General features: G+C 40.1%; 1 protein-coding gene across 1 annotated transcript; it reads left to right on the top strand.

Annotated features, from left to right (window-relative positions):
* Positions 1–2,464: 2,464 nt before the first annotated feature.
* Positions 2,465–27,886, top strand: TPCN2 (two pore segment channel 2). The gene is made up of 25 exons (XM_058806980.1): positions 2,465–2,580; positions 4,636–4,700; positions 6,293–6,369; positions 7,006–7,183; positions 7,804–7,920; positions 9,249–9,355; positions 9,830–9,902; positions 11,578–11,677; positions 11,984–12,049; positions 12,392–12,456; positions 13,567–13,664; positions 13,994–14,075; positions 14,482–14,568; positions 15,373–15,492; positions 15,810–15,869; positions 15,957–16,085; positions 16,740–16,789; positions 18,975–19,074; positions 19,352–19,423; positions 21,709–21,782; positions 22,144–22,234; positions 22,357–22,439; positions 22,948–23,029; positions 24,544–24,629; positions 25,318–27,886. Exons 1-25 carry the CDS (start codon positions 2,475–2,477, stop codon positions 25,394–25,396), a joined length of 2,247 nt encoding a protein of 748 aa, XP_058662963.1. The 5' UTR covers positions 2,465–2,474; the 3' UTR covers positions 25,397–27,886.

Here is a 27,886-nt window from a genome sequence, read left to right on the forward strand (position 1 = left end):
GATGATGTTCACTTTTTACTAGAGACTACTTGTATTTGGTTTGTGTGGCCAGGTTTTAGTGGCAGGGGGGGTTACAGAAGTGGCTTCTTTGAGAAGCTCCTGGAAGCTTCCTGCAGCAGAGGCAGAGCTAATCCCAGCTGGCTCCAGGATGGACCAAGGCCAAGCCAACCAGTGATGGGAGTAATGCCTCTGATAACAGAATTTAAGAAGGAAAAAAGGTGTTGTGCAGAAGTAATTGCAGCCAGGGAAGAGCAGGGGGAGAAGATGTGAGGGGAACAGCGCTGCAGACACCCAGGTCAGGGCAGAAGGAGGAGCTGGAGCTGAGATTCCCTTGCAGCCCCTGGTGAGGCAGCTGTGATCCTGCAGCCCAGGGAGGGCACAGGGATGCACAGACCCACCTGCAGCCCATGGAGGGCACAGGGATGCACAGACCCACCTGCAGCCAGGGAGGGCACAGGGATGCACAGACCCACCTGCAGCCCATGCAGGGAGGGCACAGGGATGCATAGACCCACCTGCAGCCCATGGAGGGAGGGCACAGGGATGCACAGACCCACCTGCAGCCCATGCAGGGAGGGCACAGGGATGCACAGAGCCACCTGCAGCCCAGGGAGGGCACAGGGATGCACAGATCCACCTGCAGCCCATTGAGGAGCCCACACCAGAGCAGAGGGATGCCCAAAGGAGTGTGTGAACTTGTTGCAAGCCCATGCTGGAGCAGGGTCCTGGCAGGGACCTGTGGCGAGGGGAGCCCATGCCGGAGCAGGGTCCTGGCAGGACTTGTGGCACTGCAGCAAACCCACAACAGGCTGTTCCTGAAGAACTGCAGCCGGTGGGAAGGACTCGCATTGGAAAAGTTTGTGGAGGACTGTTCTCTGTGGGAGGGAAACCCCCAGGCTGAAGGAGGGGAAGGACTCATTGCCCTGAGGAGGAAGCAGTGGCAGAAGCAACGAGAACTGACCATAACCCCATACTCTACCTTGCTACACCAGTGAGGGAGAGGGATAGAAAATCAGGAATAAGTTTAAGCCCAGGAAGGAGGGAGAGCTGGTTTGTCTTTAGGATTAGCTTTATTTCTCATTATCCTGTTTCGTTATGATTTGTTATAAATTAAAATACTTTTGCTATGAAAATTCTGTTTTGCCTATGATGATATTCAGTGAGTGACCTCTCCCTGCCCTTAATTCATATTTTCTCTCCATGTCCAACTGAGGAAGGGAGTGATGGAGCAGCCCAGGTCAATCCATTGCACAACAATATAAAGATAACATCAAAGAGTTTTTGTTTTTATCTTCAGCTGCTCTTACCCTGACTTATTTGGAAGTCAGTGTTAAACTTATTTTTTGACTAAACAGTGGTGCAGGTGAAAGCAAAGGCTACCCCATTGTTCTTTATCAAACATATATCAAATTATATGTGTTCCTCTCAGAGTTAAATAAAGGTGGCCCTTAGAGACCAATCAATTTTTCATCATTTGGCTGAATTTGACTATGAGCTTGTTGATTTCCCTACATACCACCAGCTACCACCAGAAAGAGAGCTGGCCTATCACACACCATTGTCCACAGTGAACACTGCTCCCTGGTCCATGATTTTATTTGCAATTCAACTAGTTCTTACAACTAAGAGTCACCTTATAACAGTCTTGACTAGTAAATGTGTAAAATATTCACTGAAGTAAAGAGCTCTCCGTTTGATAAACTAAATGTAGCTTTCAATTAAAGAGCAAAGGATGTGTCTACTTTTACTTGCCAGGCTAGAATACTAAAATGAGGGATTGATACGCTCTCGTGTTCATCATTATGCTGCCACAGATCCCAGTATGCGGCAGAAAAGCGCTGGCAAATTGGCCTGACGCTTCTTTTGAAATTGCAGCTTTATGAAATTGACCAGGGGAAGGGCGTGTGAATGGGAGCGTGAGAAAAGAGGGCGAGTAGCAAAAGTGAAGCATCTTTAACAGTGAAAGCAACGTGAGTGACATTCACGGCTGCTCATGGAATGCCAAGGTGATTAAATACAAATTAAGTACTTTCTGCAACCAGGGATGTGGACGGTTTTTTAGGACTGTGATTTATGCGGGAAGCGGCCCCTCAGCTGCCCTGAGGCACCCAGCCAGGAGCCTGCAACCAGCCTGAGGCAAAAATGTGCAACACCTTATCGGGGATGTATTTTTTTAAGCCCATGATTGACGTGTGGGATGTGAAAACGCGACACTTTCCCCCTCACACCCCGCCTGCTCCAGTACCCCAGGGACGGGCGGGAAATGGCGCGCAGGGGGCGAACGCCGGGGCAGCGCCGGGCCCGGCGGGAGGAGCCCTGCGGGCCGCGGCTCCCGCTCTCCCTCGCAGCCGGTCACATGCGGCGGGCGGAGCCGCCCGGGGCGGGCCGAGCCCCGCTCCCCTCCCCTCCCGCCCCGTCCTGCCCCATCGCAAGCTGGCTGTGGTGCGGTGGCGGCGGCGCGGTCGGTGGTGCGGATGGAGGCCGGTGCTGAGGCGGAGCCGCTGCTGCCTCCGCGGCGCTGGCGGGCGGGCCGCGGGCTGTGGCGGGAGCGCAGCGGTGCCCGCTCGGCCGCCGAGGACGGTGAGTGCCCGGGACGCTGGAGCAGGCGGAGCTCTTGTCTTTCCCGCAGAGCTGGGGCGCTCCTGGGAGCGCCAGGAAGCCCAGGGTTCCTCCCACGGTACTGCGGGGCTCGGCCGCCCTGCTCGGGCTGCTCCCGGCAGCTCCGGCGGGGACGGCTCTGAGGGAGCCGTCAGCGCTGGGTTCAGGTGCGAGACGTGCGCTGCTGCTGCAGCCCCAGGCTTCTTTAGTTGCTTATGTGATTTTAGGGTTTTCCTCTAAGTTGCTGACAAGGTTTTCTCGAACCCAGTGGCTGTCCTAGGTGTGACATCTCAATTCTCCCAGGATGGAATCATTTGGAGACCTCAGGTTCTCTTTTATCAGGATGTTGCATCACCTAAGGGAACCTTCACACTTGATTGCTCTTTTGTGCAGTTCCAGAAGTGCAGCGCGGTCTGGGATGGATTCTGCGTGCCCAAACCGAGACGCTAGCGCTGAGTTCAGGGTCTGGGATGGATTCTGTGTGCCCAAAGTGAGCCACTAACGCTTTAATCATCACTTGTGACTAAGTGTCACTTGCTGTGACTAAGAGTTGCAGAATAAGTTGGATATCCATGGTAGAATGTATGGAGAAATTGCTATAGTAAACATTTTTGGCTAATTTCCCTGTTTTATTTTTATACTGTAAGCAGCCACTTAGATTCTGCCCTTCCAAAACCCTTGGCATCAACACTAGTGGCTTGCGGTGTGCTTCAAGTACCTAAAGCTTTTGCTGTCCTTGCAATCCTTTTAGCTAATGGTTCCTTTAAGCAACTTTTGGTTTTATGTCACTAGTGTGAGATGTCATTAAAAAAAATAATGTCTTTACTGCCTGAGCCTGGCTTGTCTGCTGTTTGTGCTCAAATCTTTCTCGTGCCATGGTTCATATCAGGATCAGTACAAAACTGTTGTTGCTGATGCTCAGATAAAGGATGACATTTGAAAACCGTTTGCAGTCTTTGTAGGAAATTGATGCTGCTGAATCATGTGGAACATAAAACTGTCTGTGGCTCTCATGAATGGTGTTTCTGGCATTGCTGGGTGTGTGTGGTAGGGCATTGTGTTACTGCTGGGATCAACTCCTTCGTGTATCCCGGGTTGTCATTGCTGTCTCCTGGGTGGAGATGGTGTGAAGTGCTCCTTGGGACTCTTCTCCTCTGTGGGAAGGTTACACTAGCATATGTTTTTCATATCTGGAATCCCCCTCAATTTCTTATCTCTTTTTATATATCTCTTTTTTTTCCCCTCAATTTCTTATCTCTTTTTATATATCTCTTTTTTTTCCCCTTCTTTATTTTGACATTAACAGCCTTTATTTCTCTTTTTTGCTTAATTGCCAGCTAAGTTCCCGAAAGATCTTACTTCAAGTAAACACAAATGGCTGCCCTTTATTTTTTATGTGTCTGTTTTCACATAGACTTCTTAATTATGGGTTTTTAAAAGTGTCATAGTAACTAATTTAGTGGTATTTTATTTCAAATTGTGTTCTTTCACCCCTTGCTGTGTCTTGAGCTCTGATCTGTTTGGTATGGTAATAGTAACTCTCAGAACAAATTTAAAAAGCACTTAATTTAGTTCTCATATGACTGGAGATTCCTGCTGGTTTTGGAAGAACAAATACCACAGTATCTTTATTAAACAAAAATAAAAATTGCCATAGTAATAGTTCCTGATTTTCCTGGCTTTGCTTGACTGCATACCCTGTCAAAGAACAATTTGAATTTCCATTATTTTGTCTGTTAGGACTTGTCTCTGTGTAGTTTTGTGGTACTTAACCACCAGTGTAATCTGGCTACTTAAACCTAAAAGAGAACCTTTTAACAAAACACAGAAAAGTGCATGATGTGTTTGATATTATTATTACATATTTAATGTAATGCACAGTGCTGCTGACAGAGCAGATGTGGCAGGAACTCTCTTTTTTTTGTGTGTGTACAGTGCCCTTGGTCATGAGAACTGTGATTGTGCACCTTCTCTTAACTGATAAGCAGTTTTATCCAAAATACAGCAAGTGATTCTTATTTCTTTTTTACTTCATAGGTGCTGGAGCTGATAATGACCTTTATATAAACCAAGCCATAGTATTTATTGAAGATGCAATACAAGTAAGTAACAATTTTTTTGTTAGCCTTTATGCTTCCCGTGCTGGGTGTTTGTCACACACTCTGCCAGTTTTTAAGTTCTTCTGTGTTCAGGCAATGTTTGTAAACCACCATCTCAATTCACAAAGCAAAATAAGAATTCCAAATTCCTGTGGTATGCAAGTCTCAGTGAACTTCTGCCTAGGAGAAATATATTTTTCCCCACAATGAAGTAATCTCTTTCAGGGTTTCAGAAGACATGCTGGTTTGTGGAGTGATTTTCATGGTGTTATTTTGTTTGTTTATTTGTTTGGGTTGGTTTGATTGTGGATGTTTTGCTAGTGACTAACCTACTGCTAAGAGAAACGATTTTAGCAAACCCTGTAATTTGCCTCTCCATCTGACTACTTGCACATCTTAAGAGCTGGTAAAAGCTCAAGAGTTTAAGACTGGCTTCAAGTGTGAAGCTGGAACTCCTCAGCTGAACTCGATGCCTTTTGAAGTCTTGATTCCCTCTTTGTTGCTCCTTTACTGACCACTACTGCAGGTTCCTAGATCCTGTTTTCTTCTAGGCAGTGGGAATGCTGAAGGGCATTCCTTGAGCTCTCTTGCTGCTTGGTTGGGAGATTTCTGGGGGTCAGATGTATTTAAGGTGTGGCCACCTTTCTGGAAGCATCTGCTCAACAGGGGCAGAGTAAGAACAGCCCAGGATCTGTCACAGAGGAGGGACGAATTTTGTGGATTCTTTAAGAATCACAGGCACTTCCTGATCTGGAAGCATATTTTATTCAAAGACATAGGTTGAGGTATCTTCTGTTCAGAATTAATTTGTTTGCATTTTATGGCCTGTTGGAGGAGAAAGACAAAAGAAGAGCCATGAGTGGAATGAATGTTGGAGAGGGGAATTAAGTGGGTGGACCATTTTGGCGAGTACATAGAATAGTCAGTTGTGACGGTGGTCACAAGGGTTGCAGGTGAAGAGAGAGGCGAGAATGTTGATTCCATGTTCAGAAGGCTTGATTTATTATTTTATGATATATATTACATTATGATTATACTAAAAAGAAATAGAAGGAAAAGTTCTCAGAAGGCTAGCTAAGCTAAGAATAGAAAAGAATGAATAACAAAGATCTGTCTCCCGGCAAAGAGCAAGACCCAGCTCTGCCGTGAGCGGTCAGTAAATCCAAACATCCACAGGAGACCAATCACAGATCCACCTGTTGTGTTCCACAGCAGCAGATAACCATTGTTTACATCTTGTTGCTGAGGCCACAGCTTCTCAGAAGGGAGAAAAATCCCAAGAAAGGATTTTTCACAAAAGATGTCTGTGACAGTCACTGAATTATTACAAATGCTGTTATTTGGAATGATGACAATGCTTGCTTGAGATGACCGGCACACAGTTTATTTGAGCAGCTCTGTGGTCTTTAGATAGCAGAAATTCTTTACAATCTTTCCCTTTTCGCACATGTAGAGCACCTTTGTGATCATGGGTGACCTGATACTTTAATAATTAATAACATGTACTAATTTGGTTTGCTTTGGTCACTTGATGTTTGTTTTTGAGCTAGACTGAATGTAATGTTTGAATGATCCTTTTTGCTTCCTGCCTTCAGTACCGATCTATAAATCACCGTGTGGACTCCAAATCCCTGTGGCTTTATCGATGGTACTATTCCAGGACTTGCCAGTGGTAAGAACTTGGTTATTCTCTTTGCTTTTTTGTTTAGGAGTTAGTCTTCCTGAAAAACTACTCTTCCTCTTTCTAATTTGTTAGATAATTAGTTAATTGTGTTTTTATCTTTATAAGAACTTACTCTAGGAAGCAAGTAAGTTCTTATGACCACATGTGAGCATGATAGAAGTGGAAAACATAAAATTTTATAGAAGTTTGATGACAGAGATAGCTCTTTGGAAACAGCCACAGCATTGTTGCATGAGTGGAGTAATTAGCATGATTTAAAGCACTGTGCCTCAAGAGTTTTCAAAGTGTATGTTTCTAAACATGTTGGATTACCAGCAAGATTGTTTGCTGCTGTCAGTTTCAAAAGGACACCGCCTCATGTTATTTGGTGGTCAGCCATTACATCTCCAGTGCAGGCAACAACATGCTAGTCAAGTGCTGCCTTGTCGTCTAACCCATTTGATTGAAATATGGTATCATAAAGCTTGGTTTTCTTCAAAGAAAATTGCTTTACTCTTAAGTATTTTGTTATTATTTTGACTCATTTTGTGGCTGGATTATGTGGTTTGTTTTGGGGTGGTGTTTTTTGATACTTTTTTTATGGTTTTGTTGGTTTTATTTTTGATTTAATCTCTGTCCAAACAGGATTTTGAGCTTAACCATTACTGTAATCTTGGCTTTGGCTTTCGTTGAAGAGCCTTCCTCACTCACCATCACGTCCGATGTGCGCTACCGCCTTCCCGCCTGGAATCCTCCCTGCGGCCTCACGGAGAGCATGGAGCTGCTCTGCTTCCTGGTGTTCGTGGTTGATGTGTCTGTCAAGGTGAGCATCTCCTTCATCTGGTACTGAATGAAGCAGTAGGTGTGTGATAGAATTGTTTTTTAAACCTTGAGTTTGCCGGATAAAATTGCCTTGCTTTATTAGAGCATCATTTCAGGAGAAATTAGCAAGTGAATATTTACTTAATTAAGACACTTATTCCCTTTCTTTTTAACCTGATTTTCCTAATTGAATTAAATGAAATAAGTTTTGCTCAGAGTGCAAGTGTTTTGGCTTAGCTGCTTGTATTAGGCTACAAAATCAGGGAATATAATAAATATATGTCGGTTCATTTACACAAAATAAAAGTTGTCAGAAACTCACCTTTCTTAGGATAGTTATTTCTGGAAAATCCCTTTTTTATGTTTATTAAGTGGAGAATTTTCTTGCATTCAGAGAATTTCTTTCTCGTGACCTTTGTGCAACTTTTGCTGACCTTTATTTAGTTCTTGTAGGAGAAAAATACCTCAACAATGTATTTTTGTTTGGATCTTGGAGAGCTTTTTAAGAGCACTAATGTAAAATTGCGGACACTTGGAAAAAAAATTGGTGCTGACTTATTAGGGTATTGGATTTTATTATTAAAGTAAGTTATGGTTGTTCCTTCTATTTCCCTTGTCCAGAGTTACTTAATTGGATGGAAAGAATTTTGGAAAAATAAATGGCTAATGGCTTATATACTGACATTAATTGTTTCCCTCGCTGATTGGATTGTGTCACTGAGTTTTTTCTGCAAAGAGGTAAGAACAGCTTTACTTTGATCTTTCATAGCTGGATAATTCACTGAAGCACAGAAAAAGTTTGGTGTAATTTTGCTTAGTAAAGAATTCTGTTTTATTCTTAATGTAAGTTTTGTGTTTATTGATAAAATTAAATAGCACTCATTGCTTTAGTCTATCAGCAGTTGAAGGGTGCAGGGAAGACTCATTGCCTGGCACCGATTTTGAAATGCAATTGGAGAATTATGTGCTTAACTTGAGTGAATGGCAAAGCCTCTGTAGTGAAGTGTAAGAAAAAGTTAATTAAAAAGGTAATTAGGTAGCTTACCATCAGCTTTCTAACCTGAAGCTGTACTGTGTTCAAAACAGTTGTGTTTTGAGAGCAACATCAAGTTTGGAAATGGTTCTAGAAGTGCCCTCCTTGATGCAATACTGCACTCTCCCAGTTGGTTTTGCCTGCCACAGATTTACATTAAATGAGTTGTTGTGCACTTGCAATCCTTGTTAAGAGAACACTAATGTGGTAAAAATGCTGGGAAATGAATGAGAGAGACATGATCTTAAAATGTGGAATCTTGAGGTGAGATAGTGGACAGGGAGTTTGAACAGGAGTCTCCCAACACAGAGCGGTGGCAGAAGGAGCAGTTGAACTGCTGGGATGGATGAACAAGAGAATAGAAATAAAGTAATTTCTATGGGTTTTTTTTGCTGCTAAGTGTGGCCCACAGAAGACTGATCATAAAGTGCAAGATGCTGAAACGCTTGACGTAGCAAATAAGTGACAGGAATAACTTGAAGGCTTGCAAATGTCTTGACTGCAAGAATCAAAAAGATAATTTGCTGCAGTGTTGTGGGGGAAAAAAGCCCTGACAGCTTGAGTCTTGTCAGAGACAGAAATTGCTAAGTAATTACCACGCCATTTAGTTATAAAACAGTCTGAAAAATTGAAGTTAAGGACTTATTTTTAGAATATATATTTGTTTTTATGGAAAGTAGCTCTCTATTAATCCCTTTCTTGAGATGGACCTTGGCAAAAAATACAAAAATGCCATCTCTTGCCAGATTGTTATGTCTACTGAGCAGTGAAGTTAGACTGTTTCCAATTAGTGGCCTGATGAAACTATTGAAATGTCAATATGTGTTTTTAAAGCAATCTCTCCTCACTTTAATGAGGTGTGGAATCTTTTTTCGTCTTTTGTGAGCTCAGAAGAGCAGAGTTCAGTTCTTTTTCTGTTCTGCTGTTTGCTTAGTCAATGTGTGTGTCCAGGGCTTACTGGCGAACTTGCATTCAAAATATTTGAGCTGCCAGTCTTGCAGGAACTCAGTGTCTGATCCTTTGTTTTTTGCAGAGTGTGAGAATAAGGAGAATCCTTCGCCCCTTCTTTCTCCTCCAGAATTCCTCTATGATGAAGAAAACATTAAAAAGTATCAACAGCACATTGCCTGAAATGGCCAGGTGGGTTATAGCACAGAAAACATCCTTTCACAGGATGGCTGGGAGTAGAGGGTTGTTAGCCTTGGAGTTCCAGTTTGGGGCATCTGAGCAGCTTCCTCCTGGATTGGGTAGCTAAGTGCTCAGTGAGGTCAGGTCGCAGAGGGTGAAGGTTGTGGTAACTTTTTGATTCCCGTTAGTCTCTACAGGATCTCTAGATTTTGACCTGACTGTGTGTTTGACATAGGTTTTTTATTGCTAGTCAAGTGGGAGGTTTTGATTCTGCTTTTCTAAACCCTTTTGTAAGGGAAGAACTGAGGCACATAAGTGTGATTTTTATTTTGTATCAAAACTCACATCCCCTCCTGTTATCTCCATATAACTTCTTAAAAACATGCCTGGTTTTCTTTATATGGCATAATTTTGCATTTTTAGAAGAGGATATTAAGAATAAGACAAAGATACTGTTAATACTTTGATATATTTGCTTTCCAACAGTGTTCTTCTACTACTGGCTGTTCACCTGTCTCTCTTCACCATGTTTGCCATGCTGCTCTTTGCTCGAACAAAGGTAAGCAATTCTCTGCCTACTCTGGTAGATCTGGGTGCCTTTTTCCTGTACTTGCACAGCAGCTTCTTGTCTAGTTTTATAGTCAAACAAGTGAAACTCTTTTTCCCTGAGAAAGGTCACGTTGTCAGATGTACTGAGATGAGTTTGAAGTCCACTTGGAGAGCTTTAACATGTGCATGGTATTGTGTATGCAGGAGATTTCCTTATACATTTACCCAGTTTGATCCCTTGAGTTACTTTCTCTGCTTTTTTTGAAACCCTCTGTGCTGTTCTGTCTCCAAAGCTCTTGTCACTCTTTCATTTATATTATCACTCATTTATTTTTTTCTCTTCCCTATCTAGCTTTTTGCTAACTTTAGTTTCTTCTGTGTTTTCTCACTCTTCAGTACTGGTATTTCTACCAGGCCATGCCCTGGTAGGTTTTTGCCTGTACTAGTTTGGGTTTCTGATCCGTTTGGGTTTTCCTCTTGTTTCTCTCTTCCTGCTTCTGAAAAGCAAAATTGAAATTTTGTGGTTAAAATTATTTTTGTGTTCCGGTAATCTTGATATGTTCCTTCTGTTCTAGACTTCCTGTATCTTAGTGTACCACACTCAGATTATATAGGGTTTTTTTTCATTCTTATTTTTTAAGGCCTTCCATAAATATGTTACTGTAAACACAACAATTTCTTGCCTACTTCTCCCATTAATTTTGTCCCATCCTTAATCTCAATTTTGCACCTTCATTTCTGCTGTAATTTGCTCTTAAACCAGCTTCTATTCTTCCTCACAATCAGAAAATTCCCTGAATTCCCATGTTACAGAATCTTTGGAATTAGAAGCAGAGGTCTGTTTTCCCACTGTTAGTTGCCTTCTGGACCTTTGTATTACCTCTGTTTGTCATATCTAATTTCAGCTATGAGCTTCCCCAGCAGATGTATATTTATAACTTCATACCTAAACCAATCACTTGTGTATACATTGAGGTAAAAAATAACAAATTAGAGAGTGGACTTTCCTATTTTGGTGTGCTGCTCTGACATCCATACAAACTAATTTTATCTAACATGGCAAAATACTGCAGGCAAATTCTAAAAGTAGGTTTATTAATGAAATTCATGACTCTGCATTTTTTTGTGTATGTCCTTTAGAGTTACGTATTCCAGCCTTTGCAGCAGATTCAGAGCTGTTTGTCCTGTGGTGCCTGACTCATGTTTGTGTTGTTCGCACTCCGCTTTTTTTTTTTTTTATCTGTCTCTTTTGACCTTCAGAAAAAAAAAAAAATATATGTGGAGGATCCAAGGATCTGAGATCAGCCTCCCAGTGTGTTTTTGATGAAGGTTCTGAGTCCCACACTGTCCGTTTGTGGCGTGATTGTTCTTCCTGGGTCTGAGGTGCTAGCTAGACATAATTTCATGTGGGGCTTCCTGCTCTTACTTGTGCTTTTTTATTAGTATTAGTAAGTGATGTGATTGCTCTGTATTCTTACACATTCTCTTAATTTTTATTAAGAGAATGTATAATTATTAACTTTCTGGCTTTTGCTTTTTCCACAGGGTAGATTTGATCAGGTGTGTAAGAAATTGATTGTTGACTGACATTAATTGTTTAAAAAAATGTAAACTTTTTTCCCCCTTCCTTGCTAAGACAGTGGTTTCTTGGTATTTTTCTTAACAATGAACACATCTTTGCCCAGGATAACCAGCAGGATAAGGAGTGGGTGGTGTATTTCCGGAATTTGCCGGATTCCCTGACGTCACTGCTGGTCCTGCTGACTACTGCAAATAATCCTGATGGTGAGCAGTCTTTCAGAAATAACACTTGTCTCTCCTTTTGAAGAACAACAGAGTAAGACTGCTCTGTTAAGAATACTGTAACCATTCTTTCAGCTGCTGGTTCTTAGTACAGCCACAGGAAGGTTGTGTAAAGGTTTTTCATGCCTTTAGTAACTTGATTTTTGCCTTTCTGTGGTGCAATTATATATGCCACTCTAAAATCCAGCCTATGAGAGCTTTTACCAATTACCAAAAGTTCTTAGAGGTCTCTATTGTGCATCTCAAGCATTAAAATATTACTTCCTATTTTTGTTAAATTTGATTCAGTGATGATACCTGCGTATTCTAAGAATCGAGCATATTCCATCTTCTTCATCCTCTTCACTGTGTTAGGTAAGTTACCTCTTGTCTTTAATGCACTTTCAACTTGTGCATACCATCTGCACTGTTTTATTTTTCTAGGAAAGTTTAATCATGAATTTCTCACTTTTGTGATTCTTCCAGTTATTGCAAAGTGTCTGTGAGATCATTTTCATGGAAGGTGCTTATGGTTTGGAGTTTCTTGGTAACATGAATATACATTACAGTATATTCAAACATTAAATGCCTTTTGGAAATCAAACGCAAGAAAAATAACCTTCTTTAAGTTTTACTTTTGATTTACTGCATATGCTGAAACTTCTTTGAGAAACAGATATTTTTCAGTAAATTTTACTGCCTCTTTTTCTCCAACAGGCAACTTGTTTTTGATGAACTTGCTTACAGCAATAATATACAACCAGTTTCGAGGGTACCTTCTGGTGAGTAAAGCATTCCTAATTTCTATGTTCTGCCATAACTTTGGACCTTTGAAGAATTAAGGTATTAAAGGAGCCTTCCCATTCTGATTGCAGATACAGTTTTAAGGTACAAAATGCTCTTTGATGCAGATATTTTTCCCTTTATGTGCTGTTACAGCTTGATCCCCTCTGGTGGCAAAACCTGCTTGCATATTTCCAAATATGCTGTGGATCTCTAATTTTGACTGTTTGTGAGGGGTGGGGGGGAAGGAACTGTTGTATGACTGACCAAGGACAAGTGGCTGAGTAACTTAAACTGTGCGAAGGAAATCTGCTGTGGTGTTTATATAACTGCTGTTGCAGATCATAGAATATTAAGGGATTGGAAGGTACCTTAGAGATCATTCATGGGCAGGGGCACCTCCCACTAGACCAGGCCTTACCCAGACTGGCCCAGTAGCTTTTCTAGTAGAGTTTCAGAGAGAAGGTGAAGTTTGTTGGATAATAAGCCCAAGGCAATACTAGTCATAATGAATGGCCCCCACACTCTTGTGGCAGAGGAGTGAGTAAACAGAATATGTGCAGAAAGGATTTTTGGTAATCCTTTCCTCCTCTTCTGTTTCATCCCATTTTTCTCAATTTTCTTCTTTCTTACATGACAGCATGACATAATCTGACTATTAATAAAGTAACTAAGTTTGAAAGTGATTCCTGTAATTAAAAAAACCTTGAAAAAACATAGCTCTGGATTTGTGCTTTTAGGCAAGAAGCTGGAGTGGGACAAGCTCTCTAACTCTTCTCTCTGCATGCTAGTGTGAATTTCTGTGAATGCTTGAGCTTTGCTGTTGCCAGTGCCTCTGGAAGAGGTGTATGCCTATGCACTTCAGAATAGAAAATAAACCATAACCTGCATGCTTACTTGAATTCCAGGGACTTGTTTGCTTACTTGCTTCCTTCCTCCTTGTACACGGAGTTCTTGCAAGGAGTGTGGTCTAGGGCAGTCTCCTGTTCTGATCTCTAATCACAAATCTGGGATGTGTGCCCGAGGATCAGTGTATTATTTGGCCATAGGACACAGTAGTGCCTGAAGTGTGAGTAAATTGTTTCCTCTGTGGTGTTTTTACTGCTCAGAAATCAGTTCAGTCCTCGCTCTTCAGGAGGCGGCTGGGAATCCGGGCTGCGTTTGAGGTGCTGTCTTCCCTGAAAGAGACTCCTGCTAGTGCACAACAGTAAGTGAAGGACCTTGGATTAGATTATCTAGAGAAAAAAAGAAAAAAAAAAGTAGATTTTTTGGTAATTTTGTTTTGTTTTCATATATTTACTTGGGGGTGTAGTCTCGAAAATGGCAGCTTGTTGCTCATCTAATTTATTTATTTTTTCTGCAACTGGACGTTTATACCACACTGTTCGTGACTTGTATGGGGTCTGTTTCCTTTTTTACTACTTGTAGTTTCGTTTGCTTTTCAAAACAAAGAGGTAGGAATACATTTAGAACAGGTAATTTTGCCATGTATGAACTTAATCTGTAGCAGGGCCCATTCTGTTTTCTTTTAAATAGGTCCTGTGTCAGTGTTGGGTCCTTACTACAGGTGCTGCAGAAAGCTGAGATGGATTCTCGCTGCAAGCAAGCCATCATGAGAGTAAGAACTTTATTTTAAAATATTTTAAAATATTATTTAAATAAATTTTTAAATATTTTCGTAGCCTTTACGTTGGTGACTATCAATCCTGACTAGCAAATCCAAAGATCTCCTCTCTGTTGCAGCATTCCTTGGATCATAACAGAACAGTGGCACTACTTCATGGTACTAAAATTTTAGTGAGTCAAAAGAGCGTGTGATCCCAGAGAGGGAAAACAGAAAAGGCCAGACATGTCCTCCAGTCACTTGGAGTGTTGTGTTAAAGCAGAGCAATACTGAACCTCACTCAAAGAGCTTGAATTACATCTTTATTCCTAGATTTCCAAGGTAGTCTGAGGGGTTTTGGCAAACTTTGCAGATGTTCCTATTGCAGATGTTGATCTGAATGTTTCTCTTTCATGTGAAGTCACTCAAAATGTGCTCCTGTGACCAGCTGTCAGCTGCCCAGTTCCAGAAGCTCTTTGAAGAACTAGACAAAGATGCCATTAAGCAAGTATGTATGTGATCATCATTTATAAAGCATCAGAAGTAGTCTGACCTTGTGCAAAAATAAGTGAGAGTACTCTCGTATAAATTGTATAAACAAAGTTTGCAACATGTGAACACAAGGTGTGGTCACATTGATTTTTAAGCTTTTTGTGAGCAGCTTTTATAGCCACAGACAAAATTGCTCTGGGGGCTTTTATAGCATTAGTTTGGGATTGTTAGGTGGTGCTAAATGTACAAAATACATCTTTGTTTATTCTGTCAGCATTTGAAAGTGAGTTGTTCAGGCAAAATGGTTCAGTCTTTTCCCCCAGTCCCTGAATGAAGAACAAAATGTGGATTCTCTCAGTGTTCAGATGAAGATGGGCAGAAAGCAGTTTTCTCCACTTGGAGAGAGAGAGAGAAAGAAAAAAACAAAACACTAAATTATTTCAGGGTTAAGAAATGTTCTCTTCTATGTTTGCATGTATCTAAGACTTCTGAATAAAATGTTGGGAAATGGGGAAGGGATGTATACAAATAGTAGCTTGGTGTTTAGTTTATCTGCTTGGGGCATTGGAGAGAGGTTGGATTATCTTCCCTTGCCATTACCTTGTGCTGTGCCATAATCACAATGGTCTCTTGCTGTTAGTAGCCACAGCTGGAAAACATTTTCCTGATGAAATGTCAAAATTAGTCTGTGGCCCTGAAGATTTGCTTTGAAACTGTCTGGGGTTTTTAAATCTGAGACGGGGTGTGTTTTTAAAATTATTGTATTATTTTTAAAATGCTTATGCTTTGTGACTCAGCAAATTCTTTATGTTCTTTTCAGCACCCTCCCAGTCCAGAGTACCAATCCTATTTTATGCAGAAAGTGCAGTTTGCCTTTGGCCATCCCTACTTTGGCTACTTGGGGAATGTGGTAGCCCTGGCAAACATTATTTCTATTTGTGTAAGTAAAGGGTTTTTTTTCTTGTGGGGCAGTGGTTTTCTTTCTTTTTCTTTTTGTCATTGTTTTTTGGTTTTTCTCTGCTAAAAATGTAATTTCTGCTTTTGTTCTTTAATTTTCATTAAATAACTGCTTTTTCTAGCAGTTGGGTTTTTGGCATGCTTTAGTTATGCAAAGTGTTAAGAGGGAATACTTGCAGTTAAAAATGTAATTTAAGCTGCTTGAAAAGGTCTATGCAAAACATGAAAGACTTCTTGTGCTTAAAAATCTGTTTAATGTAGCAGTAAAGCAGCAGATTCATAAAATATTTTTTGTTTAAGGTGGTTTTGGTGATGGATGCAGATAAGCAGCCATCTGAAAGAGATGACTTCTTCCTGGGGGTAAGATGCAACAATATTCCATGCAGTTATTGCTGTTCCCTGAGATGTCAGGAATTGTAATGGTTGTTTTTCTTTTGGGGGGTGAAGGCTATCAACTGCTTCTTCATCCTGTACTATCTGCTGGAAATGCTGCTAAAAATCTTAGCAATGGGCTTGAAAAGATACTTGTCTTACCCAAGCAATAGATTTGATGGACTTCTGACTGTAATTTTGCTGGTGAGTGTTGTGTTTGCTTACACATTCTTGGATTTGTTGGCTCGGGAGGTTTAGGGAGCTACAAGAGTTGGTGGGATTGCTTTTTTTTTTAGCACTGATCTGCTGAGCTGAACTACATGAGCCAGTGTTGAGGGTTTCTGTGGCTGGAAAGTTTGCATGGTAATACATGGTTCTCTTAATGTCTGTGTTCTGAAGATAGGCTTATTTAAATCCATGGAAAAGGTGCTTTTCCTGATAAGAAGACTTTTAAATTTTATTTGGAAAAATTCAGCTCCTGGAATAATTGCATGAGGCATTCTGTTCCATAGTTTAAAACCACTTTTCTCTTTAAATTTAAAAACAATTGTCAGACTATTATAACAATTATTTGGTCAAAGCCTGACACCCCTGTGGCAGATGAGGTCAAGTTAATGGTTAATGGTATTCACTGTATATCCTTTTGTGAGTCACTGTTGGATGCTCTATGTACATTTGGTTTGTTTGGAGAATAACTAGGCAAATACAACAATTCAGAGCTTTAAAGTGAGTCCAATTAGTTGCTTAAAGGTCTTGAAAATGTTTCTTGTCAAGAAGCTTACATAATTCCTGCAACTCAGATTTATAAAATAAAGTTTTGACTTTTGTTTTGTTTTGGTTTTTCTTTCCTAACTGAAGATTTTGGAGATTGCAACTTTTGCTGTGTATGGATTTCCTCACCCTGGCTGGTGAGTAACATCTGTGACCTGCTGCCCTTTGCTCAGTGGCTGTGGTGGGTCAGGGAAGCACACACATGTCATATATACATGTCATGATGCTGTGATCATCAGCCCAGTCTTCAATTCACCAAATTTGGTAGAATTTTGCACCCTTGTAGTCACTAGATGCCATGCAATATGGATAAGTGAAAAAATCTTTCTTTTTTCCTAGTGCTTTAGAGTTATGTATCGCTTTTCTGAGTAGGATGCATTTGTTTTAATTGTAATGTGATTTAAAATAATATCTTGGCAGGTCTGTGCTTATCAGGGGTGCAGGAGTGGGAATAAGGTTGTGTATGTGGTACCAAATATGTTTCAGTATCAGCTTGTCCATTAATCCAGTTAGATGAACTCCCAAACAGCTGATGAGAGCTCTTCAACCCTGTGTGTAGATTGAAGGCTGTAAAATGCAGTAAGAAAGCGTAGTAAGAAAATCCCATGGACTAAACACTATTTGTTGATATTGTAATAGCAAACAGTTGTTTTTTTATTTTCTTAAGTTCAAACAGCTTTTGGATAACTATCCTGATTTCTTTTTTGTTGTAAAAAACATAAATATCATTGCTTCATCTTAACATTTGAAAACCATCTCCACAAGAAGAGAGGAAGGCAAAGGAATTCTGGAAGGTTTCCTGAATCTTCACAAGTGATTCATAACACATTCTGTTACTTTGTGTCTTCATGCAAGCTCACACTTAAGACACTGACACTCCCTGATTTTTCAGGATTTTTGTTGTATCCCCGATTTTTCAGAATATTTGTTATGTTGCCATCAAGTGTCAGGGATGGAGAGAGACAGAGAGACTGATTTGGTGATCAGAATCTGATTTTATTCTGGGATACAAACACTTATATACTATTTCAGGGAGACTAGTAATGTGTACTGCAATGATTAGGTGAAAATCACATACACAAACTTCTGCATATAACAGCATCTCTTGTTTGCAGAGTTTAATGGGATTTTCTTTTTCTGGTAAACCACTTTGATTTAATCTTCTTGCAATCCAGGTCTAATTTTCAAAGTTCCATTTGCTTTTGCCAAGGCATCCTGTTATCAAATCTCTTATGTTAACCGGGTACAAAGTCCGTCATCTGTCTTGTGTCCCTCAACCCCTCAACATTCCAACAATCAAGAAGTTCTCTTAATTTCACTAGAATCTCTGAACAGGGTTAGACAAGTCAGACCTTATGGTTTTAGAAGGGTTTATATTTGAATACTACTTGTATTCTTATCACCTAGAAGTGATAGTTGCCAGAAGAGTAATTGCTACAGACTATTAACTAATTATGTTAATTATTGATGTTATCATTATATTTGTGTTTGATTCTGCCCTTTGATTCTTAAACGTAAGCAATTGCTTGCTCTGTCGTCTTGGAGCACCAGTAATTCTTGTTAGGTCTTTGTGTCAGTCACTGCAAGCAGGTTACAATCCAGATCATTCCCTCTGAGTCCTGATGTGTGCTGCTGTCACATCCACAGACCAAGCCATTGCCACCTTCAGGGCAGGACAGTGATATTGCTGCTATCTAGACTATGCCTTCTATGCAGTGTTATCTTAAATTATTTCATTCATTATTGGGGTTGAATATATTGGAGGTACAAATCATGACTTAGTATGTGTTACCAAGCCATTGGCAGCTTTAGATCCCTACCACCTGCCCTCCTTTCCAGCCAAGAAGCATTCAGCATGCTCATGTAAAAGCCAAAATTCAGGGCTGGGTTTTAAAGTGTATGCCCATCTCCTATGGAATGTTAACACATAAGGAAGAAGGTTGACAAGACAGTCCTTTGACCTAGTGCTGCTTTCAAAGCCCTTCTTCGGCCAGGCATGCCCTGAAGGATTAATGCCCTTCTTTGTGCAAGTTCCTGAACTATCTCAATCTAGCAGTCTTTTTGATACACTTTGTTTTCTGAAAGGACCCTCTTTGGTGCCTCCTCCCCAGCACAAGGCACAAACATACTCTTCAGAGAGCTGTCTGTACATATTTAAGAGCCCAGGCTAAAGGGGATACCTTCCTTCATCAGTTATTAGTTTAGTGTAGCTGAGATTCCTGCTAAGTAAGTCAATGTATTTACCTGTAGCCCAGTAGATTTAACTGTGTTGTTCTGTCATGGGCTGTTCCTCTGATTTGTTCCTTTTTCTGCCCTTCCTAGGAGGCCTGAGTTCATGGGCTTGTTGTCCCTGTGGGATATGGTGCGTCTGGTGAACATGTTAATTGTCTTCAGGTTCCTGCGGATTATCCCCAACATGAAGGTGATCGCTCTTCCCTCTACAACCTGGGTTTCCTTGGTGGTCAAGCTATAAATTTTGTTAGAGTCTTTCAGGTTCTAACATGTGAGTGGAATAGCTCAGCTCTAGCTGTCCTGACTTTTGCACAGTCCTTCAGAAAATCACTGACTCTTGCCTGTTTCCTCACCAAAGAAAACCAGCTCAAGTTCTCTTGACATGATTTTTTGTCCTTGTAGTAAAAATTTTATATGGATTGGAAGTGTGATGAATGTCATAGGTTCAAAATTCTGCTCTGTTTTAGTTCATGGCTTTGGTTGTTACTACACTACTGGATCTGGTGAAAAACTTAAGAGCCTTTGCAGGAATCCTTGTGGTAAGTCATGATGCAAGATTGTAATTTCCTTTGTTATAGTTTAATAAGGATATGACACCAACATAGTTAACAAGGTTCTTGTACAATCCCCATGAGCAGTAACATTTCACCTTAACCAGCCAGTTCTTTTCCAGGGCATGTCTTGGAAAGCCACAATAAACTGGTTTGTGATAGCCAGCACACAGTGGCAGTGCCTCCTTTAGGAGGAGTATCTTTAAAAGATTAATTAAAGCTTCCTTTGAGTGTTTGCCTTAGCCTGGGTAGTGTGGATTCAAAGTAAAAATTAATCCATGCTAAAAGTAGATCAGTTTTCCTTACATGGTTTGCATATATTAAATTAAATAGCAAAACAACTTTAAAATTGTTTTTGGCTGAGAGGGTCTTGAGATGGCATGTTTGGACATGATTTTTTAAGAGCCTCTGCCATCCTGTTTTAGGTGTGTCTGTGTAGAACATAGACTCAACAAATATGATTAAAGGGTGGATCACAATGTGTGATGTCCATTACATAAATTCTCCCAACTCTTGAGTTTCTGGTTTTGCAACCGTGTCTTCCTGGTACGGCAAAGAAGTGCCTGGCTAGGTTTGGTTCTGCTATTGTTCTTGGGTTTTTCTAGGGTAGCTTAATTTGAATGGTTAAAGATTATGATTTGTTGTTCTAGTCTATATACCTAGTATGCAATTTAACCAGAATGTAGGGGGATAGAATATAAGAAAATAAAGATAGTGTAGAAAGTAATCTCACCCCTAAGGAGTTGCAGCTGGGCCAATTATCAAAGATTAGGAGCAGGCCCAACTTTACCAGGCCACGGCTGTACCCAGTGAGAAGAAGATGCTATAAAAGAGTGGGGTGGCTGGGTGAGAGGGGAACTGGAGTCAGTTGGCTGCTTTGTGAAGAAGGAGGAGTCAGTGCTCTGAGGAGCTGCCCATGAGAAACACCAAGAAGGTGTGAAACTTTTGTGCTAAGGAGACAACAGTATGGAACCCCTGCAATAAGATGACAATACCAGAATATCTATTTTTGTCACTAATAATTTCTCCTTTTATATGTAGAGGATAGAGCTTAAATTGGTTTATGTTGCATTTTGAATTAAAGATATTGGTAGGGGCAAATCTAAGGTGGTAAAAACCTTGTTGTGCTGTACAACTCACACTTCTGAGACAAGTCTGCCGTAGTGTTTGCCTCTTCCATCAATTAATTTGCTTTTACTTGAGGCTACATGGAAGTTCTCACTGAGCTTCTGTTGTAGTCAAATCTGACTTCATTGCCAGCTGATGCAAAATATCTTTCCTAATGTTAGCATGGAACACACATGCAGATAAAATAATATAACTGATTAGCTAATTTCTCAGGCAGTGAGTGATTTAAATACTTATTTTTTCAAAGAATAAAATAAATCAATTTTAGTGCCAGGTCTGTTACCCCATCTAATAGCAGGCTATGAAATGTCAGCTTCAGCTTATTCCAGTGGCGTTCAAAGTTTGTAGGCCAGGTCATCTCTCTTCTGTTTACTCCAGACTTCCCATTCTTGGGTTTGTTTTGTAACAAAATACCAAAAAAAACCAAAACCAACCAAACAAAAAAGCCCCACACCAGATTTTTGTTTGAAGACTCAGCTTGCTTCAAGCTTTCCTGGAATAAATGGTTCCTTCTCAGAGAAGCAAAGCAAAACTGTAGGTTATTTCTAGAACAATCTTTTTAGGATAAAAATTGCAATATCACCTAGGCAACTGCTATAGACTGAAAGGTGTCTCTTTAAAAAGAAACTTGCATTTCTAACAATTAGAAGACACGAGTTTCCAAATCCTTTGTCTTATTCAAAACCTTATTTTTAGACTAATTAGCATTTTTTAGGGAAGTGCTGATGGAATATAAAATAATGACATCATTTTGTCTTTCAGGTAAACTCACTAAAAGTTTATTTTCATTGACTCTAGCAGAAAACTCAGATATTTAGGTTGTTCTTTGTAAATACTGATACTGAGCTTTGATTTTAAGTTGCCATTCTGCAGTGTTTGTAGTTAAATATCAGCATTCTGAGACACAGAGAAGTAAAATAGATGATAAAATTATTCTATGCATTTTCATAACTGAAAATTAGGTAGAATATTAAAAAGTAAGAACAAGTAGTTGAGAACTATTTTCAGTTTAAAAGCTACAGGCACTGTTCTTGATGCTATTACCTCAACTGTGGTACTAATATAAATTCTGTGTTAATTGCATTTTGCTTTCTTACTTTGTGACAGAAATATTCAAAGCTAATAGTTGGTTATGTTCCTTCCAGGTGGTTTTCTATGCATTTGCTATAACTGGAATAATGCTGTTTAAAGGTGCTGTTGTTCCCTTGGGAAATACCAGGTAAGATTCTAAACATCACTGCTCAGAATGAATCTGTTTTTCCAAAGCATCTGCATCTTTTTACCTCTGAGCTGTTTGTGGTTGGCATTGTTCAGGTTTTTTTGCTCTCATTCTCGCAGCCACCCTACTTTTAATGTTAAATCACACAGCTTCACTATCTGTTACTCCTTCTGTTTCTTTTTGCTGCATTGAAATGCTTATCTGTAGTTTAACCCTACTTTATCTGAAATACATTTTTTTGAACTGTTTCCCTTGTTTTCTGCCTGTATGAGATAATCTAACTTTCTCCAAGGGGCACAGAAGAATTCTAAAGCAGAGTTCACAGGGAGCTGTGTTCACATCAGCCTGTAATCTCTTGCAGTGCTGCCAACACCACACATGATAATGGCACTCTGCAGTGTGGGACCTATGAACAGCTGGAATATTGGCCCAACAACTTTGATGACTTTGCTGTGAGTGTAATCATGGATGAAATCCCTTGTTCTTCTACTCTCTGCTTGTCTTTCCTCCTCATTTTCTGAGGCTTAGATCTGTGGTACAGCCCCTTAAACACTGTTCTGCTCCTGTTCTTTAGGCAGCAGTGGTGACCCTCTGGGATGTGATGGTGGTGAACAACTGGCAAGTCTTTTTGGATGCATTTTCAAGATATTCAAGTCCGTAAGTAGCTGTAGTAATACTGAAGTCCCATATAAATCCAGCTTATAATGTGCCTGTACAATAAGTGTACACATAGCACAGCTCCTACCATCTGCTCAGAGGGGTGCTGCTTACCTTTTTTTTGAACCAGTTTTGATATATAGGAAATAAGTCTAATGCTTCTGTGTTGTCTATGTGGGTGAACAATTTTTTCTAGACTTGAAACCTTGGACGTACCTTTCATTTGTATTTACTGACTTCATGGGGAATATTTGAGTGAACGGGATAGTGCCTGGGTTGAGCTGTTCCAGTGACCCTTGGCTGGTTAACTTAGGAGAGTGAGTCTGTTTAGCTAACTTAATGAAAAGCAAACATTTTTTATTTTGAATTTTTTGATTCAGACCCCCTTTTCCATTAAAAAAGTAGTAGTATTATAGTTCAAGGAAAAAAATACGATTTCATGGTGCTTTGCTCATGCTGAGCTTTTTTACTGCCTCCTTTATATATTGTCTGTTCATCTGATCTGCAGGTGGGCCAAGATCTATTTTGTGGCCTGGTGGTTGATCTCCTCTGTCATCTGGGTTAATCTCTTTGTGGCTTTACTTCTGGAGGTAAGGAAGTGTGTTTATTTGGTGTGAGATCCTGAAAATGGCTTCCAATTTGTGCAGGAAATGAAAAGAAGCCAGACAACTTTGTGTTGGGTTTGTGTGTGTGCTTACTTTACTTTTCTTGCTGCCCTGCGCCCGAGGAGCTGAGGAATTGTTTTCTTTTTCCTGGGGAATTGTATGTTTTATTTGCAATTTTGTGACAAAACTGGTTGTCTTACTGGGTATGTACAATTTCATTGTAACACTCTCCTTATTAGAAAAATGAGAAGTATTTACAGTATTATAAAGTTACTCGTCTCTTATATGTTGCCATTTAAATTCAGCATTAATTATTCAAGCTGATGGCTTTTTTGCATTTTAATTTATCAGCAAATGAAGTGAGCAATTTAAATTTAAAATTTTTATTTTATTTGGTTCTCCTGTGTTTCTTCCCACCCCATTTGAATTACTACCATTGCTCAGTGCTACTCTAGAGAAGTGGAACTGATCAGTTATTTTCAAGAGATCATATTCTAGAGTTTTTCAGAGAAACTGTGGGAGTGCAGTTGCCTGAGCAATGCCATGAAGAATGTGTGGTTCTGCTAGTTCCTCATGGCATACTTTCCTGCAAATCCAAATTTCTGATGGAGAAGGGAATGCTAATCATAAGTCTCCTCCAAGTTCACCATTGTAGACTTCTCTTATAGGTAGTGGAAGGAACTGAGAGCCTGTAGAGGGCACTTCACCCGATCTCAAACCCTGTGGAAGTTTGTTGGAGATGTTCTTGAAATTGCTGAGTGTACTGAGGATAAAAATTTACTATAAAAATAGGAAGAAGGGCAAACTTTCAGTCTAGGACATCTTCTGCCTACTTGTTTCTGCAGGGCTGTGGCCCCGTGTTGTTGTCAGAGCCAAGATGCAGCATTCCATTGCAGGAGAGCAGGATGTCGCTATTTTTGTGTTGTTCGTGGGTTTTTTTTGGTTGGTTTTGTTTGTTTGGTTTTTTGATTGTTGTTTTTTGGGGTGTTTTGGTTTTTGTTTGTTTGTTTTTTTTGTTTTTGTTGGTTTTGTTTTTGCCTGAGCTGTGTGTATACTCCCTAGGTATTCATCTGTCAGAGTTATTCAAAATGGGTAAGGGAACATGGCAAAACCTGGACTAGCAGTATATTTATATGTTGTTGGGTTTTTAAAGGGGAAGAAATTCCTATCAGGTGAATTCATATCAGGGTAGTTCACACAGTTGTCTTGGGGAGGCAGTCCTTGCTAGGAGCTGAAGGCAGCAGGGCTGTCTTCTGCTCTGCTCTTCTTTCAGTTTGTGATGAGAAACTTATTTCATTGCTGACCAAAGGCCTGAGTAGGTCACAGTAATGACCTGCACCAAGTAAATAAGCTGATGCCTAAATAAATCAGTGTTCACCATGTAAAATCAAACCTCACCTGCCTCCCAAATCTTATCTGCAAACATAGTGACCAGATATAACCTCTTTTCTGGTGCCATCAGAAGAAGCTTTTCTATCTTTTGCTGTTTTACATTTCAGAACTTTATTCACAAGTGGGACCGTCGCTGCCAGCGAGAGTCTCTTTCAGATATTGAATACCAGAGGACAGTTGAACTCATGTTCAGGTGAGTTGGGCTGGATTTGATAATCAATGTTGCTTTTTTTTTCTTTGTCTGTTTTAAGAAATGTGTGCTGGCTGCAAGATGTCTTCTGTTTCCTCCCTCTGAAGCAAACTGTTTAATCTGTTTGTTTGGAGAAATCCAGCAAGTGCTGTAGTTAGGCCTGCTTTAAACTGACTTGGTAGCCTAACCTTTATATGCTTTGTGCTCATTGTACGATGGGAGAGGAGGTGCTGGGGGTGAGGGGAGCAACTGCAGAGGGAGGAAAAAACAAGTGATGCATGTTCTTGGCTTATTATGAAATTGTGGGTGGTGAGTTAATACTTGATGATCGTGCATTAGTGGAACTTGTGGTGCATGTTGGATACTCAATAGTAGCATTGGGAGCATGTTCTCATTTGGGAGTTTTTTTCAGGAAAACAAATCTACTGACCTTCAGTTGTATTGTACTGTGTGCAGGAAATTGCTTCCCTGCTTCTTGTGGGAAAACAGCTGCTGGTTTCCATGACACATCTGTAGAGGATGGATCACTTGCAACTAGATGCATCTTTAGGGAGAATCAGCTTATTGTAATTTTAATTCCTTGTTTCATTCCTGAAACAAGTACATGTTACATCTCAGTATAAGCATTGCAAAAACAATTGCTGGGAAGCTCCCTTTGCTGCCCCTAACAACTCATGCTTTTTCTTTGTAGAGATGTTTTGGAAGAACCTACAGAGGAGGAGTTGATGGAAAAGCTGCACCAGCACCCACACCTGCACTTATGTAGGTGACTGGTGGGAAGGACTGATTTATTTAGACCTCTGTTTTCTTGAGGTTGTCAGCTGGAAGAAACTGAATGGATTTTCTGTGAGATGCTGTTAGGAGAGGGGCTTGTAGGACACTATGTGAGATTTTGCTTGGGAATTCTCTGCAGAAAGGTTTTTTATTTTGGGTTCATATCTTTTTTTGAAAAAGATTTGAATCCTGCTAACTTGATTTTGAGTTGCAATTTCAGAAGGAGTATTGCAGCTGTTATTTTTATAGGGTATTGATATCAGAAGGTTTTATTTACTTTTTTAATAGGGAAAGTCTCTTTAAAATGACAGTGCACTTTAAAACATGAACTTTATAACCACTAAGCCTGCTACTTTTTTTAGCACAAGAAAATGGAAAATGGACTGCCTGTTTTTGCTGCCGAGTGTGGGCTGCACTCTGCAATTCATGAACAGATTAGGCAGGACCAGAACAAAATCCTTAATCTTCTTCTAGTGAGAGCTGAGACACTATTTTTATTGTAATGTGACACCAGCATATCTTACCAAATTTTTGGGAGTTAATCGCGTCAGAGCACAATCAATTCCAGCTTGGTAACAGGGACTGCCTGCTTTGCACATCCTCTGTTTTTCTTTGCTTTCCATGGGGGGTTCATGCTGGTTGTGCCATTTAGGTCACTGAGAGCTGTTAGAGCCTGGACTGGAGCAGTTGCGTTCGTGGTTTTCAGTGTGGTAAAGCTAAGCTCTCTTTCAGAGTCAGTATTCTCATGTTACTCTTTACTGAACCTCTTCCTTTCACTTTCTTCCAAGTCCTGTTCCACACTGTGTTGTATTTCATGAAAAAGCTAAGGGGAATCAGCTTTGGCTGGAATGTTGTACCATGATCACTGGAGTCGCCCACTCAAAGGGGGAAGAGGGAAAAAAAAAGGTTGAATGGGATAATCAAAGTGCTTAACTGTTGAAATTTTAATTTGAGCCTGTGGGAATTGAAGGTGCTCAACCAGTATTTCAGGATCACATTCCTTTATGGCTTAATAACCACATGCTGTGCACCATTAAGTTTCTCAACAAATCCAAAGTGGAAGATTCGCCGTAAGCTGTGCCCACATGCTTTTTGTTATCCCCTAGTGTTCCTCAGTAAAGGGGTTTTTGCTTGAATCTCTTGCCACATAACTAGTAAACTGCTATGAAGAATAGAATCAACCACAAACACTGGTTTTATATGTACAAATGAAATTGCCCTTTGGGGCACTGCCTTCTCCACGAGACACTTGTCACCAAAATAGACATTATTGTGGTCATCTCTGTATTGACTTGGGGGGAGGTAATTGGCTTCTATATATAAGTCCCTCGATTCTTTTTCTAGTTAAAAAAGGTTTTTTCAGAAGTACCAAGCAGTCATCCTCTGTACCTTTCCTCATCTTTTTTCATCATTTGCCATTTCTCTCTGCATGAAAGAGAGCAAAATATCCAGGATGATGGTGCCGATGTTTTTTTTTGAGGTCAAAACCATATTTTTGCCTTGTTGTCTTACTGCTCAGAAATTACTTAATGATCCTTTTCTGTTTCTTTACCTTTCTGCTTGTATTTTCTTTGTGCTGCAGAGCAAAATATGTTGTAGATTTCATATGTGTGGGACAAATGTGCGCTGAGTTCTGAGCTACTCCTGCAGTTTTTCTTGCTTCTGTAATCCTGCCTCTTAAGCCATGCCCTTGTCTGCATGCGGTCTCTCGTCTCTGTTCCAGAGAGCCCCCCAGTAACTCACTTGCACTGGTTTCAGTGGCATCATCATGCTTATTTTCAGTCATGCACTTAAAGCACTCATCATGGCAAGCTGATCAAGGCATCAGCACACAGTTTTCTGAGTTTTGAGTTTGTTCTGTTCAGTATGGCTTCATGTCAGGATGGTTTCTGTTCCTTCTAGTGGGATATATAATCACTGCCACCAGTGTATTGGGACTTATTACACAGTGGTTAAACACACATATTTTACTTTTCTACTGAAAAAAAAAAAAGTTTTGTTTTCTACTTTTCTGAATACTTGAAATAGCTTTGCCTTGCCAAAATGAAGTGTCTAGTTCTTATCAGCTTACCAGTTTGATTATTTTTTCTGGCCTCTTAAGGTTCTTTGGGGTTTTGTGGTTGATTTTATTTTTTTTTCTTTTTTGCCATTACTTTACAACATTACACTACAATCTACCAAAGCAAGACAAATTGCTGTGGGATTACCATAAACATCACAACTGTTTCCATTATGCCATCTTTACATCTGGATAAATGTGGAGAAGGTGTTCTAAAGGGAATAGTCTGTCTTGTTCTTGTTTCACACTTGTGTAATCAACTGAAAGTGTAACTATAATTTAATACAAAATTGTGCTACCTAATGTCACTTGAACTGGAAGATGTAAATGACCACAAATCTTATGCAATAATTGTATAAATCATGGAAATGAATGTACGTCATTAGGTAAAATTTGAGGTTTGAATTATTAAAAAATTTTTTTTCTT

The sequence above is a fragment of the Ammospiza caudacuta genome, chromosome 6 (assembly GCF_027887145.1).
Source record: "Ammospiza caudacuta isolate bAmmCau1 chromosome 6, bAmmCau1.pri, whole genome shotgun sequence".
NCBI lineage: Eukaryota > Metazoa > Chordata > Aves > Passeriformes > Passerellidae > Ammospiza > Ammospiza caudacuta.

Excerpts from the sequence above, each read along its gene's own strand:
- TPCN2 (XM_058806980.1), top strand. The coding sequence starts at position 2,475 with ATGGAGGCCGGTGCTGAGGCGGAGCCGCTGCTGCCTCCGCGGCGCTGG. Across the intron at positions 2,581-4,635 it reads CCGCTCGGCCGCCGAGGACG|GTGCTGGAGCTGATAATGAC; the intron begins GTGAGTGCCCGG and ends TTTACTTCATAG. Across the intron at positions 23,030-24,543 it reads TTGTGGCTTTACTTCTGGAG|AACTTTATTCACAAGTGGGA; the intron begins GTAAGGAAGTGT and ends TTTACATTTCAG.